Source organism: Microchirus variegatus (assembly GCF_963457635.1).
Source record: "Microchirus variegatus genome assembly, chromosome: 9".
In the NCBI taxonomy this organism is placed as follows: domain Eukaryota; kingdom Metazoa; phylum Chordata; class Actinopteri; order Pleuronectiformes; family Soleidae; genus Microchirus; species Microchirus variegatus.
The window spans coordinates 27,217,577-27,235,529 of record NC_139810.1 but is presented as its reverse complement, the minus strand read 5'-3'; the positions used below and the strand labels follow the sequence as shown (position 1 = coordinate 27,235,529).

The following is a 17,953-nucleotide window of genomic DNA, read 5'->3' as shown; positions in this document are numbered from 1 at the left end:
TCGTCCATTAGACCTGACCATGAAACCCCTTCAGCATTACACTTATCGTGGTACTTGGAGGGTTTTTAAACTGCATATAATATTTTTAATTTTACCATCATGGAAAGTTGTGTAATCTAGATCAGAACACATAGATGAAAGAAAACATAATACCAACACACAATTATATGTTACAAATGATCCCTCCGTCCATCTTCTACCGCTTTATCCTCCACATGAGGGTCGCGGGAAGGCTGCTGGTGCTAATCCCAGCTGACACAGGTCTCCAGTCCACTGCAAGTTGGAGTGTCCATTGAACCTCTGTATGTTTTTGGACTGTGAGAGGAAAGCTAAGTACCCCACATGCACCACTACACCACCGCGTGTACAACCAAAGCATCATCTCACTTTTATATACTGCACATGCCACGATGTTACTATTAATGTGTCGTCAAAAAATACCCTGCAGCATGATTGCAGAAATGAATCAGTCATAAATCAGTAATTGTTGAAAAAAGAAGAATTAAGAATCTGGAAAAACCAGAGAGCCTGTTTTTAATGATGTATAAAACATTGAAACTGATGAAATGATTAGCAAAACAGCCCTAGTATACTGTACAGTTGCTTGTTGCTTATATTTATTTTATATCTACTAAAAAGTTTATTCCTTCTCATTTATAGAAAGAGCGTCTGGTCCACACATCACATCATGGTGCTGGTCATGAAGACGAGGCGAGTTCAGAGGCGAGAAAATATTTCACGAATGTTTACGGCAGTATGGCCGCCATTAAACCTTTTGGGGCGTAATATGTGTCCAATATGTCCGATACTGTACGTGTATCGGATTACATGATACGTTTCTGCGACGGACAACAGAGGAAATGTGAAGTGGAAAAAGGAGTGAAAACAAAATCAGTTAAACTGTCTGGTCTGAGCTGTGGCTGAACATCATATCCAGTCTTTTCCTTCTACTCAACGTTCTCCTTTGCTCTCTTTGTTTTTTCCTCTGCAGGCCTTGTTTACTAACAGCAGTATTGATGAACGAGGTGAGCCGGAGGAGGAGGAGGAGGATCACACCTATGAGTTGCTGCTGACTGCACAGACCAAAATCCCACAACCAAGCCAAGAGTCCCAGTCCTATAAAGGTATTTGTAATTTGGTGTGAATTTTCTGTATTTCTAAGGGTATTGGAAAATATTGATGTTTTCAAAGGATATTCATTGATAAACTGCATGATTTTCCTGACGACTGTGTGTCCTGTACTAGAACAGACGCTGCTCTCGCACTTGTGTCTGGTGAATGACACTGCATCTAATCGGATTAAACGGGATTAAATCACGAGGCCATTTCGATACCTAGCTGTTGATATGCTTGTTTTAAAACCATTCCCTTGGGCCTTCGGTGAGCTAAAAAGGATGGAGTTAAATCACCGGTGTCATTATCACAACTCCCCAGTGCAGATAAATTGGGCCGTTAAAAACACAGCCTTTTTCTTTTTTTTGCCACTTTCTCTCTTGAGTTTGAAGGAGACCATGACTGATTCATTGTCTGTCTGTTTATAAAAGCTGCTCTGTTTAAATGACAAGAAGATCAATCTGACTTGTAGCCCCAAATTATGTTGATACATGATTTAATTATATATTACTTTCACAATTCCTCATTATACCAAACAAAAATGAACGTCTCGTGTTATGTTGAGCGATGAACCTCATCTGTTGTTCTCCCTTTCACTTTTGTTCTAGACGACAATACCACTATACAGTCTTCCACCAGTGTCCTACCTCAGGTATGTGTTATTTATCACTATTATCTATTCTGTAATGTATTTTTTAATTATGGTTATACTTCATTTTGTTTTGTCTGTGAACTTTCAGTGGCTAGGATAATGATGATGCTACAGAAAGTATTTATAACCTCTCTTAAACTGCTCCTAAACATGTAAACCTTTGACTTTTTGAGTCTGTGATTATTTGAACTCGCAGTCCCTACTTTGATTTATGGAGATTTATTATTATAGTTTGTCAGTGAAATGTATATTTCTAGCATAACATTCAATCAAAACATAAAGAAAACATAAACATAGCTATCTGTTATATTCTTGCTTTCATTTTTCGTGTATCTTTATATCTTTACACCGCTGTCAAACAGTATCCACCTCAATACTGCTTCAAAGTCTCTGTCTCAACTCTGTTAATTTAATATCTAGACCATGACCATGTGGTCTGATTGAGTTATATAATAAAGATTATTGCCTTTTCACAGTCGGGGATTGAAGCATATGTCAGACTGTGACTTTCTTAAACTTAAACCCTCGCAATTGCCCGTCTTTGTAAAACGGCCTCCGCTATTTATTGCCATATTGTATATTATGTTCTTTATTGCCCCCTTCGTATCCATCGCACAGTTGGTAGATTCTATTATTCCTGCCACCTATCCACCACCTAACCTGCTGCCCACATCTTTAAATTCATGCTGCTATAAGGTTAGAGGTGCTCCTCCGCTATTCCAACGATAATAAACGAGCAGCTTGTTTTTCTCCGTGCTCTCTCTCGCGTGCAGAGGTCCTGCCTCCTCTTTACAATATCATATAATTACACAATTGAATATGTTTATATACTGCATATATGCATACTGCATAAAACAATGTACACCAATACAACATTGTAACATTATATTGTACAATAATAAACTGACTAATGAAAAAAATTAAATATTTCATATACATGCATAAATATAAGGCTTATTCTGGGCTAATTTAAAAAAAAAAAAAAAAAAATACAATATGGTGAATGTACACGTATGAAAAGAAGTAAAATATAATTATTATATCTTCAATTTCTTCCAAATTAAAATTAATAAAATAAAACATTTTATATATAAAAATAAAATTAAAATTGTTCCTAACATTACACACTGGCCCTTAAATGGCCAATTCTACCATGGTGATCTGGCAACCCAGAAAGTCAATATAACCGATTTTTATTTGTTTTAACCAAATAAAAACAAACATCATGACGCATAATTCCAAAATTCTTTCGTTTCCCTTTTCAGCTTTTAATTCTTAGACAGCCAATCATGACTGTTAGTTCAGTTCAGACCTTTATTGGCCCTCAAGAGGGGAATGTGGTTAAAAAGACAGTAGGGCACGAGATGGAACACAAAATATTGCATAGCTTAAATAAATAAATAAATAAATAAGCAAGATGATACAGTGCTGATTAAAGTGTCACAGAGGATTTGGTTGATTAAGTGCATCTATTGCACTTTGCCTCAGGTCGACTAAACTCTGACCTGATGGGAGAGGAACACATTTGTCCAAAAGAGGCCTTTCTCACTAAATGTCTGACATAGATGGCTGCTGTTTTCCAATTATCTTACTGGCTGAATGAATAATACAGGACAGATGAGTTTGTCAGGATAAACACAGGAAGTTTGGTCAGTACCACAGCCCGAGGAGGTGTGTGCGTCCTGATTGGCAGAACTGTATTAACTCCCTTTCTTCTCCTTTCTTTCCCCCATTTTAGCGTAAACCCACTGCCCCAAATGACCTCAGAGCCCCAAGCAAGACGAAAGACACCCTGCACCCTCCTGGTCTGGTGGTACCACGGCTCTCTGGAGGTGAGTCGTCTGACCTCTGTCCTCAGATTTTTTTTAAAGCAGATAATAGAAAAAAAAAAAAAAAAGCAGCTGCAGCTGGCAATGCTGTGAGGGTGAGAAACGATTGCACTGGACACCACTAGACTTGGATATCGCAGCAATGCATTCAGGCTGAGACGGACTGGCTTGAGTTGCACTGCGAGGGAAGAATGCACGGCTGGCATTCGCAAGCATCAGAGTGGATTTGGCTGAATGACGTGCACTGGCATCTGAGCAGGACTCGCTTCATAGCCAATATGAAACCGAATTCTCCTATTACATGTCCACGTCCATGCGTCAGTGTTGGATATATGCTGTAGTTCAGCGAGGCACACAATGGACACAAGCAGTAATGGTCATCTTTTATGAGTTTGGTGTTTTTGTAGAACGAAGCATGGTAGACAAGTGGATTTTAATACTGCTGCTCACAAGAGGAACAGCCTTTTTTCAGAAGCTCGGGATTGGCTCGTTTAATTCTTCTCTCACTGTGGTTGTGGGAAGGTTTTATATGTTGTTTTCCCCCCCCCAAAAAACACCAGTAACACCAACTCTAACTCTTGAGTTAAGTGTGACCCTTAATGTAACTTAAAAGTATCTGATTACAACAATAATAATAATGCATTTTCTTTGTAATGCACTTTATATCACAGTGCTACAAGAACAATTAAAAGGAGTTAAAAAGAGGCAAGAGTAAAACAGTTGTAAAATAAGAAACAATTACAGATTAAAATGTTTTTTTAAAAACGTAGATTTAACGATAGTTAAATTTGTCTTATCATGATGTCATTGTGTGTCAATCACACATACAGGTTTTTAAGTTTGGTCAACGCTAGTATAACATTTCAGTTTTTACAGAATACACCGTCACATCTTGATGAAACCAACTAGTGGCTCTGTTCAGATTACTTTTAGATTATTAACACTGATGAGTTTAATCATTACAAAATGAGCGCTTCTCATATTAAATAATACTACTACTAATAATAAACTTTATTGTTAATTACACTTTCCTTAATGTCACAAAATGTGTAATTGTTAAACTCAAGCAAACAAGCAGTTTGACTAAATGGAAACATTTGTATAAATAATTAAAAATGAATTAAACATAATTAGCATACTTTTTTCCCCCTGTTTTCTCAGATATTTTCCTTATTGACTGTTGAGCAAAATGCTCATTTCTCTTTTTTTTTAAAGCCACCAAAACCACAAGTTTGGTTCATATGTAAATATATCTGCGTTTTTCTTTTTATATATATATATATATATATATATATAGCCTGAGAAAGTAAAAGTGCTGGTTCCTCCTTTTTGTTTCCGTGAATCACCAGGACAACAGGCAGAGTCTTGCACACAAAGTTCTGTTGTTGTGTGAGTATGTTTACGTTGGCTGCGATGGTCTGAGGTTTAATATCCTCTCCCTGTGCGGACGAGTCGGGGATCAGACCTCGGCACGCTCCGTGGCAGGTGGGAGGATAGTGCACGGTCAGCGATATGAACACCGTGTGTATCGTCTGTGATGAACTGCTGTCGACAGCAGGGCAGGACATCGTCGTCGTTCCTCAACACATTTTCACCTCAGTTTGCTGTTTTTACAGTGTTTTCCCAGTGTATCAGCATCCTATGATTCTCTCGTGGCAGTAATAAAATGGGGTTAAACGCAGGATACAGTAAAGTTTTCCTTTATTATTATTATTTACTTAGCGTCTTAGCGTTTATAGCTGTGGTTCTCCGTTTGGAGAGTTCCTCGCGCTCTGCTTGGTCGCTTCAGAAATGTGCGCTTGTGTGCGTTGCAGTTTCGAAACCAGTGCAACAGATGGATGATGAGACTGTTCTTTGACCGCACGTCTTTTAAAGCGCCGACATCTGCCCGTTTGTCAGTCGCAGCTCGTGCCAGTTTAACGTGTAAAGTTTGTGCCCTTTTTAAGCAATTTTGCGTGTGTTTTTATGTCATTTTATTTGCATACACATGCGGGTTGATACGATAATGTAATGACTTTAAGAGTAGGCACAATGATTGTGTATTTTCCTGTACTGTATATAGAGGTTTTTACTTGCCTGATTGGAAGTTGTAGAGATAAATTATACAATTTTTACTTCCTTTTTTTTTTGCGTTTTTTCGGTTTAAAGTTTGTTCATCAAAAGAGTTGCAAAATGAATAGAAACTATAGCCAAGATCCAAAATAATAATTTTCCCCTTTCGTCAAAGAACCAGCAAAACTGTTTTCAGCTGTGAGGACAGCACCCTTGTGCAACATCATTGCACAAGGGTTTTCTAATCATCCAATAGTCCTCTAACACGATTAGCAAACACAATGTACCATTAGAACACTGGAAATGAGCCTCTATACACCTATGTACATATTCCATTAAAAACCAGACGTTTGCAGCGAGAATAGTCATTTACCACATTAACAATGTATAGAGTGTATTTCTGATTCATTAAATGTTATATTCATTGAAGAAAAATGGCATTTAATATAAAGTTAACACTTTACATTAAAGGTGAATTATGTGATAAATCTAAAGCAACTGGCCATAAAATCCTCCTAATATGTCACAGAGACTCAGGAATAATGTTCATATAACAAACTGAACTCACCAACATCAACAGTACAGACAAAATATTTGCATTAATAAAAATATTTTGCAGACTGCAAATCGTGTTTATGTTTTGAAATCATGTTTTGGCATGTGGCGCCACCTACCGCCGTCTACCAATCGTTGCAGTCGGTAGAGTCTCAGCTGCCGAGCAACCACGGGTTGCCAGTTACGTCAGAAAAACGAAACCTGAAAGACCTCGGTATTTTGAATTTGAATGTTGTAACTGTTTTTGGCCACATTCTTACATATGGCACCTTTAAGGAACGCTTATTCATGTCTAAGTCGCATACTAGTCCTTTATCATTTCAATCATGAAGCACGTACTGTATTAACACCTTATTCTTCATAACCTTATTCTACCTCTATTACGACATGAATTAAGGTTTTTCCTTAATAAGGTGTTAATACATGCTTAATATTTACTATTAAAGGGCTAGTATGCTTCTTATGTGTATGTTAGTAAGCACCTAGTTAATGGTGAATATGTGTTCCTTAATATAAAGTTACATATCCACTCAAATGTTATTAAGCCCTTATAAGGAAATAAACTAATTAAGGTCTTAATGTTTGATGGTTCTGAAAAACGAATACAACCCAATAGATAGAACTTTATTTAGTAAATAAACACTTTATTCCACATCTTTGCACAACCATTTCCAACAGCCAGTGTGTTATTCGCTTATTCCGCAAACAAACACAGATGTGGTTATGAGTGCAAAAAAAATCGTCCTTTTGTCTTCAACAAAAATGGGTTTATGTCTTCACAGGCCGATCTTGAATTGACTTTGGATCCTTCGGATCAGTCGAGTGACAGCCAGCACCGGCGAGTCTGCAACGCAAACATGACATCATTGTTTAGATATGGCGTGTACTTGGCCAAATTAAATACAAACCCCACCTCTGCGCTGACCTCACTCTCTGTGCCCGTCCAGATGCATTTTTCCCCCAGCGGAGCGTGAGCGAGCACTGATCTGCAGTAAGAGTTAACACGGTGTGAGATTGTTGGAACCACGCTGATGTGCTCATAGGGCGTTCACACTCCCTCGCTGCCAAGGCGAGGGGTGGGTTTTTCTGGCTGTGCTCCTGACATGTGTGCGCGCAGCACACTCACTCACCCCTCATTACAAACACCCACATAGATGTCCTCGACGTTTTTTAAGTCTTTAGAAAATGGAGTTGATGGGCGTCGGCACGAGCCCTCGCTGCAAATGGCCCCTGAAGCTGTAAACGATGCAGTTTAAGTGGAGAAAGAGTTTGAGGGTTTAGAGTGTAGCGGGTTAACGCTTTCACAGCCTCTGAGTGATGGATGTTTTCATCCTCTGAGCAGCTGCTCCAGAGATGACACAGGGCAAAAACACGGCGGAAGTGTTTTTTTTTTTTTTTTTCTTGTGAAGGGCAAACTAAGTGTTGCAACTGGTCACTACTTTTTCCCTGTGATGTGACTGCCCTGGATTCCCTGTCACCAAACACCCTGACCCTGTCACCCTGGCAGAGACGTGTCCACACACACACACACACACACACACACACACTCCTTCACCATGTGTCACAGCGCTAATTATCAGCAGTCTGGCTGCAGGAGGATGGGGTGATTCAAATTTCCATTCCTGAACCACCATTAGGGTCTAGAATTAGAAGCCAGAAAGACACAGAGAGAGGGTATAGCTGGTCACACGGCAGACGACAACAGGCACCACTGCAGCGCGGAGACGGATGAAAAGCAGGACTAGGGCACAGCCAGAGCTCCCGTTCGTTCCGTAGTGTTGACGACGACGAGCGCCGTCGAGTGAGTGTGGAAAAGTGGCAGCGTATGTGGCAGTGATTTCTCTGGAAAAGGGGAGGAGGAAAACATATATTTGTTTTTAATTACGCTTGCTTTTTGGTCTCGCGAGGGAGTTGTTTTCACTGGAGAAGCCAAACGATGTAAGTTTGACTCCTTTTGTCTGATTTTTACAACTTCACGTCGTGATTTTCTGTTGTATATTTCTGGTGCATTTGTTGTTTTTAGTGGCACCCGGGCTTGGATTTTAAGTGCTTTTAATTGGAAGTTAACAGAGCAGTGGGTGTGTGAGGTGAGGTGAGGTGAGGTGAGGCGAGTCACAAAGATGACCAGCCTCCACTTTCTGTTACAAAACACAGCAGACCGGCTCCAGCTGATGGCCGTCAGACAACTGCGAGCTGGGTTTGGAATTCTGCTATTTCTCCAGCCAACATTACACCCTCTTTTCACTCCATATCTTCTCCCCTCTTTCTCTCCCCGTCACCCCTGGTAGGAAACAATTACAGATCTGTTTCAGGGATTGTGTGGGCGGCTTCTTATTAGCTGTGCTGTGAGGATCTGCCCCTCAGTATGAAGTCCACTTTCCAGCCTTGAGCTGCTCTCTTTCTTCCCCCTCTGACTTTGTTCATTATTTTTTCCTCCTGTCTCCAGATAACTCTCAGCTCAGCGAGGATCAGGAAGCAGGTGTCCCGGAGCAGTTCACCGGCCTCCTGCACGGATCATCTCCGGTCATCGACTGCCGCGAGGAGCCCTTCAGGATTCCAGGTGATCCGCCGCCGCCGCCGCCGCCGCCGCCGCCGCCACCCTCCCAAAGTCAGCAAGAAACGAGCAAACCCGCCAAAGTAAAAGAGCAAGTAGCAGCAGCAGCTGCGCCGCCACCTAGCCGCCCCAGTATGGCCGCCATCCTGACGGACTGTGACCCAAAAGCGATTTACGCCACTGTGAATAAGGACCACAGGAACTCGGGGGCCGGGGCAGCGTCTGCCGTGAGGATGCACCCTCCAGGGGACCTGAAACTTGCACGCAGCCTCTCCAAGTCTGACTCAGACTTGCTCGTGTCGCCACCCAGCGAGGAGGAAGGAGGACTGGGGAACCGAAGCGAGTCGGTATCCAACTGTAGCACTGGCAAGAAGAGGCTTGAGAAATCTCCCTCTTTCACTTCAGAATGGGACGAGGTAAGTGTTTGTGCTTTTCCTTTTGCTGCGTTTGTGTCTTTTTGTACTTTTTAGCCTCTGCTTGTACAATAAGGTGCTGCATTGAAGACGACATATGAACATTTCTGAAAGTTTCTGCCATGGTACACTTAGAAAATATATTCTAAAATAATTATTCTGCAAGCTTCTTATGAAAAGCTTTGGAAACAAACTATTAATCAGGCTTTCTTACCAGAAAATGACTTAGGTGGACGTTAAAGTCACCTTTTAAAATATTACTTGAGTAAAAGTCTTAACGTTCCTGACATTTACTGTACTTAAGTATCAAAAGTAATTTTCTGATATAAAATGTTATAAAAAAAATGCCATTCCAGTTTGAAAACTACATTCTGTCATTGTCTTCTCAGTTTACAAGGCCAAATTAAAGACAGCCAGAGCCGGTAGTAACTTTTAGCAAAGATGGCGGACACTGTGTTTACATTCTGGGAATGAAGTCTCGACCATTCTGCGAAGTCTCGTACCCCTATCGGTGAGTCTAAAAAGTGCAGAACTAGAGTTGTAGTTCAAATCTTGAATTAACGTTTGGCCACCGATGACGCAAAACGCATCATTTGACGTCATCACTGGCAAACGTAAATAAAAAAATTTAGAAATCAGGAGAAAACTGAGGGAGGGAAGCACATTACAGACGTCTTGCAAATGTCTCCATCTGACGAACTGTCTCGGGACTCGTGAACGATCCGCTTATCTACAGCTGTAACAGAAGCATTCACATCAGTAGGTCTTTGCTGCTGACACTGCACCAAAATCGCCTTTTCCTAGAAAGTAGTGGATAATGAACCGCTCTGAGAAACAAAGAATTAGCCAAGAGCCGTCCATCCAATACCTTTCCAGCAGAAGTGAACTAGCGTCAGACTTGAGACTGAATATTCTCTCACATAACATTAGCATTCATTGACTGTGAATACACTGTACATAACAATGAGTGAGCAGTGGGGTGCACACTTGTATAAGCCAGAGCAATTAACTTGCTCTTTCATTAGTTTCCCACTTCAATTCTCCTACTGTCTGCAACATTAACGATATTCTCTGAGCTCCTCAATTAGGTTTTAAAGCTCCAGTAGGCAGGATTGTGATCTAACAAATGGCTGGAGTTCTCTCATCAGTCTCTTGTAGACTGATGGAGTTTGTGGTCACTCCACTGGAGGCACCAGGAGTAGATCAGAGTTTGCTGATGATGGATAGAATTATATCCAGGAAATGTAATTTTCTCTCTCTCAGATAACTTGTTTTACATTTTCACTGAAATGCAAATTCAAATTTAAACTCTGCTCTAGTTGTAGCCACTATTAACTACAACACAATTGGTACACGTTCTTTGTAATGATTTTATGCGGCTCTTTGTTAGACTTGGATTTAAAAAAAAATTTAATAAGCCCCAAGAGGCCACTTCATTTGCAGTATATATAAAGTATATAGTATATATCGCTTTGAAAAACACCATTTAAAAAAACAACAACAAAAACAATCACGAAGCAGCCCTCATAGAAATTGTCACAGTTCAAATGAAAAATGACTAATAATAAAAATGTCATAACTATAAATCAAACCACTGCTGCACTGTGAACATTATGCAGCATAGTCTATAAGACTTAACTTTTACATGCAAGTTATTATAACGCAGCGTCTAGAAGAAACCATTGACTCCGCAAATGCTGACACAAGTAAACATAAAGTAATGTGTAAGATTTTCGAGACATTTTTGTTTGTTTTTACTACACTGGATTATGTATAGTTACTGCAATGCTTTAAATTATTTTAATTTATTGTTATGCGATTGCTTCTTTAATGAAGTCTGTTGTTAACCTGTGGTTAACCATAATCTGAGCCATGTGTTCATCTCGCTGCGGGTCTTTTTAAGCAGTCGGCAGCAAAGTGGCTTTAGTTTCAGAGCAGATCTTTGATGTGCATTTGTGCACAACCGCAAATTGACCCTGATATTTGTTCTGTCTGCAAATAGAATCGTCAAAGCTCAGACGTGGGAGCGCCTATTACCTTAATAGAGAATATAGTCAAAGTTCAAAACGCTTGTCTTGCCAGAAGATCAATCACAACACCTTAACAATCTGTGCACCGTTCGTGGAAGTTTGACAACAAAAGCAAGGTTATTCCTTTATCTACTGTGAACATCACAATGTAACTGCAGCTTATAGTTTCACCAAAGTCTTTGAAACTGTCATAAATTATGATCTGACCTACAGATTGATGTGATTCTCAGTGCAGGAAGTATCTTAAACTTATCTTGTAACTTAAAAGTTTTTGGGGAAAAAGTTACTCTGTTTTTTATTTTTTTTTATCAAGGAATGACTTAGCATTATCGCCCCTCAGCAGCGGTGCAGTGGAGTAATAAGGTCGAGAGTGGAGAACATCTTGGGCACAGTTGGACTGTGCAGTCTAGTTTTCCTGTTCAGCGAACATTCACACCTCCTCAGACTGCACCTGGGGGGGAGGGGCGGGGACGGTATTAAGACAGCCATGACTTTACTGTTGTCATGACTCCCTGTTGCCCCTTAGCAGCCAGTAATAACCCTGAAGTTGGTTGTTGTCTTCTCCCCAGACGAGCTGTATAGACCAAGCACTGATCAACTGATCGGGTCGTAAAAGAAGAGGAAGAGAAGGCACTATTGACTTCTAAGGGGCCGTCTACGTGTTGCTCCTTAAGAACGCATGAAAAGCATGTGGAAAGGGGCCCAGGGTGTCATTTACCAACACACTTGAGGGTTGAGCTTCGGTTATGTCAGGGGTCTCAAACTCAAATGACCTGGGCGCCACATGAGCTTCAAATTTGGTCAGGAGGAGGCCAGTCGAGTAAAAAAAAACAGCTGTTCAGTTGGGGTAGGCGATTAGCTTTTAGCTACATCATGATATTCCATCATGATGTACCAAAAACAACAGTGGTGACGATTTTTTAAACTATTTCAAAATAAAGGTACTTGCTGAAGGTATATAACCAACAATAAAAAAAAAACATATTTATGATGTCAATGTCAAATATTCAAGTGGCGGGCCACATGTAATGGATTGAGAGTCCACGAGTTTGTGACCGCTGTGTTTTGTCCATCATTACTAAGCAACCAAAGCTTGTTGGCTCCTGAGATGATGGCCTGACTCAATTAATTAATACATTAAACCAGGGGTGTCAAAGTCAAATGACCTGGGGGCCAATGAGCTTCTCGTGTGGTCAAGAGGGGGCCGGCCTAGAGAACAAAAACTGTTCACAATGAATGTATTAATATCAAAAACAGAGACATTTATTTAAAATTAATTAGGAGGCCGCATGTAATCGAATAGGGGGGGGGGGGGCATATGGCTCGCGGGCCGCCAGTTTGACACCTGTGCATTAAAGGGGGAATATTATGCAAATTCAACTTTTTAATCATTTAAATCTAAATTCAAGTCCGTGAAACGTTCTATTCTTGGCTCCACAGTGCAGCACAGAGTTCTACACAAACTTCCAGCCTCAGAGGATTTATCTGTCCAGTGGATACTGGACGTTATATATGATGGAAATGTACCTGCAAATGATCACTTTTCCAAATGCTAACTGCTGTTAGCTCCCAGTAGCCTCTGTGGCTGATGTGATTTCCTGTCCCTTAAGTTTAGTTATACTTTTTTTTAAGGTGGACCTAAAGAGATACTACTCAACAGAGTGTTCTGAACAGGGCTGTTTTGTCAGGGTGATTGAACTGCTGGGGTGATGTCACAGACATGTTTAATTAGGACACCAGGGAACTAGGTTAACTTGGAGAAATAGGATATAATATGAGTCCTTTAAACTAAGTAAAAAATCAAAACAAAGACAGTGGATTACGATGGCTGTTCAGAGTTTTATTTAAGAGTGAACAAAACTCAGTTTGACCCACTTCTATGGCCTGAGTATCGAGACGTTAAAAACACTCACTTCATTACAGAAAGTGCGTATCAGTGCAACACAGACGACGCGCCCAGAAAAACAACCACTTTGCAGTGAATGTGCGTCGCAACCGCGTCACTCTAATTTGTGCTCGCATCTGATTCCTCGGCCTCACAGAAAAACAGTGTATTTGTGCACGCAAAAAAAGAGAAGACAATGGTCTCTTTTACTGTGCGCATCATACAAGCCAAGGTTTACTGGGTAAAATTGGCCATGTTTAATTTCACCAGAACGCCTCAAGCCGTGTTTGAGATCTTAAAGTAGGCTGCTGGCAAAGAGCGACCACAATTCGTCTTCAATTATGCATCGATCCCGCGGGAGTGCGTCTTATTTACTCCTCACTCTGTTGGTCACAAAATAAGAGTGTTCTGGGGATTGTAATCATAAACGAGCCAATGCAGTTGACCTCAGAATATCCTCCTGCAGAATAAAATGGAAAGCACAAACTTCAATAATAGAGTATATGTAGTGTAGGTCCCCTTATCACGCTCTGTGTCACTGGGTGTTGACTGTATTTGTGCGAGACCAACCATTCTTTAGCAGCAATGAACACAACACACAACGTCTGCTGCCTCAAATCTAATGTCATTAAGATGCACTTTGCATGAATTAACTCCTCCTTTTCTAGTCTTGATTGCAAAGGTGTGACACTCTTTTTTTGTCCCGCAAATGAGATTTGGCACTTCTGATGAGCCAATTTCTTTCGTCCAATTTCAGAGCTGTGTTTAATATTAATGAGCTTTGGATTCCTGTTCCTCTTCATCACTTGAATAGTGATTCAGATGCCTGGGTGTTCAGGGCTGAAAAAAAAAAAGCCCCCGAAACACTCTTCCTTTCCTTTCAGGAAATCAGCTTACATTCACTTGAAATGGAAATATTCACACTGGCGATACAAAGTGCATCGCAAATGAGGGGGGTACTGTGTTGGGGGGAGAGCAGTTAAAGTTTGATTGGGCGGTAACCTAGACGGCTCTCTCTTTAATGATGTGAGGAGTGTACGCCGAACATTGAGAACTCTCGTTCTCCACTCGCTCTCTTCCTGTGAATCTTCTCCTCAGGCTGTAATACCCCATCCACTGTTGTTTTCTTTATGTGGCAGCCATCTTGCCTGTCATGAATGACTGCTCTGCAACACTCTACTGAGCTGTGAGACAGCATTTTTTTACCCAGATGGTCCCAGGACATTATCAAATCCACCCTCTCACACATGCACATGCTTCTTTAAAATCTTTTTATAAATATTCCAGTTCTCACACCCTCTTTTCTTCCATATCTCTCTCTCACTCCTTTCTTTCCTTCACTTGAGCTACACACCCTCGCCGCAGATGCACCGCCTCTGGTTTCAGGACAAGCGGATTTGACTTGCATGAGGTCTTGGCCTATGCATCGCTCCATTTAAAGGAGCTCCGAGTCTGCGCGTGTGCGCGTGCATGCGAGTGTGTGCAAAGCGCATGCTAATGTGACGTGGTCTTGGTCCTTGGGATCAGACTGAAGATGACAATCCAGGGGGGCACATTGTGTGGGCCAGCCAACTGAGCTCCACACATGGGAGCAGGGAAAGGGAGACAGAGACTAAAACTGAAGGAGAGGGGAAGAGAGGAGAGGGCCACCACCACCATCCACAGCCACTTCACTTCTTACTTCATTTTCGTTTTAATGCTGCACTGATACAGTATTCATTATGAAACCAGCTTTCGTGAGTATTAATTCCTCTCATGGCTACAGCTCCAATGGAGGCTCATTCGTTTTATCGACCTACCATTAACTCCTTAATTGAATGAAAACTGATGCTTTGTAGCATTTCTGTGGATATTCTTTTGTTTCAGACTGGGTTTGTGTTGACTTACTTTCTGAAGGTCTTGCTTTAGAAAGTTGATTCATAAACATTTTGCAGAGTTGTCTTCTTGTATTGCCTTGTACTCAAACTCAAGGACTCGGGCTAACTTTTCCTTTTATTGAGGAGAAAAAAAATGGCCTTTGAATTTGTTACGGTGACGTTGACCTGCTGAGATCAAACTGAACTATGGGTGTGTGTCACGGCCTTGGAGGGGAAATCTATTCTCTAACTCCACAGGGCAGCGACGGGACGCTCCGACGTGCAGCCACTACTCTATATTCCTACGTCTTTTGGGGATGAGCTGACAAAACTTATCAGAGTTGTTTTAAAAGGAGCATTGTTCCTAGAAGTTCGAGCATGACATTGTGCTATTTCAGGAGGTTGCTAATGGGACAGCTGACGATGCTTTCTCCCCCCTCCTCCAGAGCGCTGATGTAGTGGCACTTCCTTTAGGTGACGATGTGCTTGTGTTACACTTGATGCCATTCCATGGATTGATGCCAGTCCTTTTGATGCTGATGACGGTCTGCGCACACCTTCCCTGCAGGAGCGCTGACTTTGCCAGGCGTCCTTTGAAGCCTGGCTTATTTTCACCAAAGTGTGTGCAGCGTGAGCGTCTGCACGAGCCAGAAACGACGTCATTACGACTGACGCGCTGGAGTCGCGGGTGATCCAAATGTTGTCGCAGCATTATGTAACACATCTCTGAGTTTTTTGTAGCGACTGGCGTGCTGCTTGCACAAAATGGATACGTCCAAGGGAAAACTTGCCGAGTAGATAACGGGGTCCTTGAAATCCTTTAAGCTTTGTGTATTTGGCAAAAAAAAAAACAAGTCAAAGCCCTTGAATCATTTGAATATTGCCATAAGGAGATGGGACATTGGAAGTGCTTGAATTTTCGTGCAAGAAAGAAGTTAATGCACCCTGCGTTGCTTGATGTACATAGAGTTAATGGAGTCATAATTACTAGCAGTGTTTTGGACACTGTCCACTGTCTCTCTCTGGCGTTGACGTGAGACTCCTTGCAGAACAATGAGCGAGTAAAGTTAAGCAAGAGAGAGCAAATTCCAAGGTCTCTAGCTCACCAAAGAAAATGACAAAGACTGGCTTTGACCAAGATGCCAACAACGAACACTTGCTGCAAATCAAGAAACGTGGACTGACAGCTGTGTCAGGATAATTGGGTTATTGCATTTGATTTCAACCAAGGTGTGAGAACCCTCTCCTAAGCAGCTGTCCTGAGCAGATATGACATGGTCGCATGGTTCAGGAGAGTCTCGGAGATGAGTTTTTATGGAATAATTAAAGCAACATGGGGAATAAGTCGCTTGTTATATGTCTGAGCTGTGTGAAAACAGAAATATGTGAATAAGAAGACTTCCTGTTTATCTAGACTAGATTGCAGATTCAGATTGACACATGTCACATGCTGACCATAAAAGCCTCTGTGGCTCATCCTAGTTAGCATGCTGTCTGCAGATGTGCTTCATTTGAATATAAACAAAAGCTTTTGCTCTCCCCCATACCTTCTCACTCAATGACCCCCAGTTTTAGATTGCTCTGGTCATATTCTCAAGGCTGTTGATGGGGGGGGGGAAAAAAATGTTTTTAAATCTCAGTGAGTTATTCTCTGCTGTCGTCCTGGTGCAGCACGTCTGCTGTGAGAACCGTGATAAATGGCTTCATGTGTCTTTAATCTCGCCCTCACCAGCTTTCGTCACTGCTAGCTCTTCAGCTGTTGACCTCCACCCCGCCGCTGACTCCTGACCCCCTCTCCATTGTGTCTCCTCGTTCTCCAGAGCCCCGCTCACAATGGATGCCTCTCGGTTTCAGGTCCCTGTATTGATTTGCTCCTGCGTCACAGAAAACACATTCCTCTCCCTTCGCTCCTCTATTCATCCTCGTGGCACTGAGCTTCTTAGTCGTCCACCACGAAATCCAAAGGCTTTTCTTGTTGTGGATGTGTTTTACCTTGAGGAAATCACTGGACTGTGTCCCTTGATAAGGATATGTTTTCCAGCTCCAGCTCTGTATTTATCACACCTGCCTTTCACGGTAGCTGCGTCTGAATTTCCCTGGACTGTCTCCCTTTTCCATTAAACCGGACAAGAAAAGCCAATTCACCAAGACAGAATGCAGCTCTGCAGGGTTTTTTTTTTTGTTACTATTACATCTGGACACATTATTCCATTGTGTCAAAGTGACACAACTTATAACTCACAACTTATTTACCTGCAGTGTAACTGATTTCTTTTCCACACAGCAGGTTGAGGCTTTCAGAAGTGCAGATTACTGCATCCTCTGCTTCAGTATTCGTAGGACTTTGGTATATCTCCTGTGAGCCAAAACTGAGTGAGATTGCAGCTCCGTGCTGATTCCCCTCTCATTGCTAAAGAGTGATGCCGTTGAGTCTTTAGCACAGACCTCTGCCACTTATTGAGACAAGAGCATTGCCCTGCACTCATTATTGCATGAGTTACAATAGCAGCAGTCCAAGTTTTCCATTCAAAAGAGCAACATGCAGTTTTATCTACTGCCTCAATGGCACAAGAGTGACTTTATACAGAAGGGGTTGCATTTCCAGGGGCCATTTCTTGCAAAAGTGCTTTTCTTTTTAAATATATCAGACACATGCAATCCGGGTGAAGTCGGTTGCAAAGTGCACATTATTTTTTTTACTTCTTCTCACATGTTTTGATAATTGCACAAACAACAAACAATTGGGTTTAACTGGTCTTTGCTCACCCGGAAATAAACTCTGAATAAACGACCATCATTCAGACGAAGCTGAATCGGTTTGTGAAGGTTTCGAATAACCCGCGCATCTTTCTTTTGTTTTATCTTAATTTTTTTATTTATTTAATGCTTTAATTAATTCAGTGAAGCTGCAGCAACTTCAGTCATCTCTGCAGCTCCCAGGATTTGGGTTCTGAGTAATGACGGCCACGACAAAACCACCTGTGGCCTCATGTTAACGGCCCCTAAAATAATAG

The 17,953-nt window shown here is 41.5% G+C and overlaps 1 protein-coding gene across 1 annotated transcript in view; it reads left to right on the top strand.

Moving 5' to 3' along the window:
• The window catches only part of LOC310931945 (ankyrin repeat and SAM domain-containing protein 1A), a gene marked incomplete at its 5' end in the record, with an annotated part of 73,245 nt that overhangs the window by 31,378 nt on the left and 23,914 nt on the right, over positions 1-17,953 (top strand). The window contains 5 exons of the mRNA XM_083895191.1: positions 661-723; positions 992-1,124; positions 1,722-1,765; positions 3,504-3,597; positions 8,648-9,171. Coding sequence (XP_083751317.1) covers positions 661-723; positions 992-1,124; positions 1,722-1,765; positions 3,504-3,597; positions 8,648-9,171 — 858 coding nt within the window. The remainder of the gene's footprint in view (positions 1-660; positions 724-991; positions 1,125-1,721; positions 1,766-3,503; positions 3,598-8,647; positions 9,172-17,953) is intronic.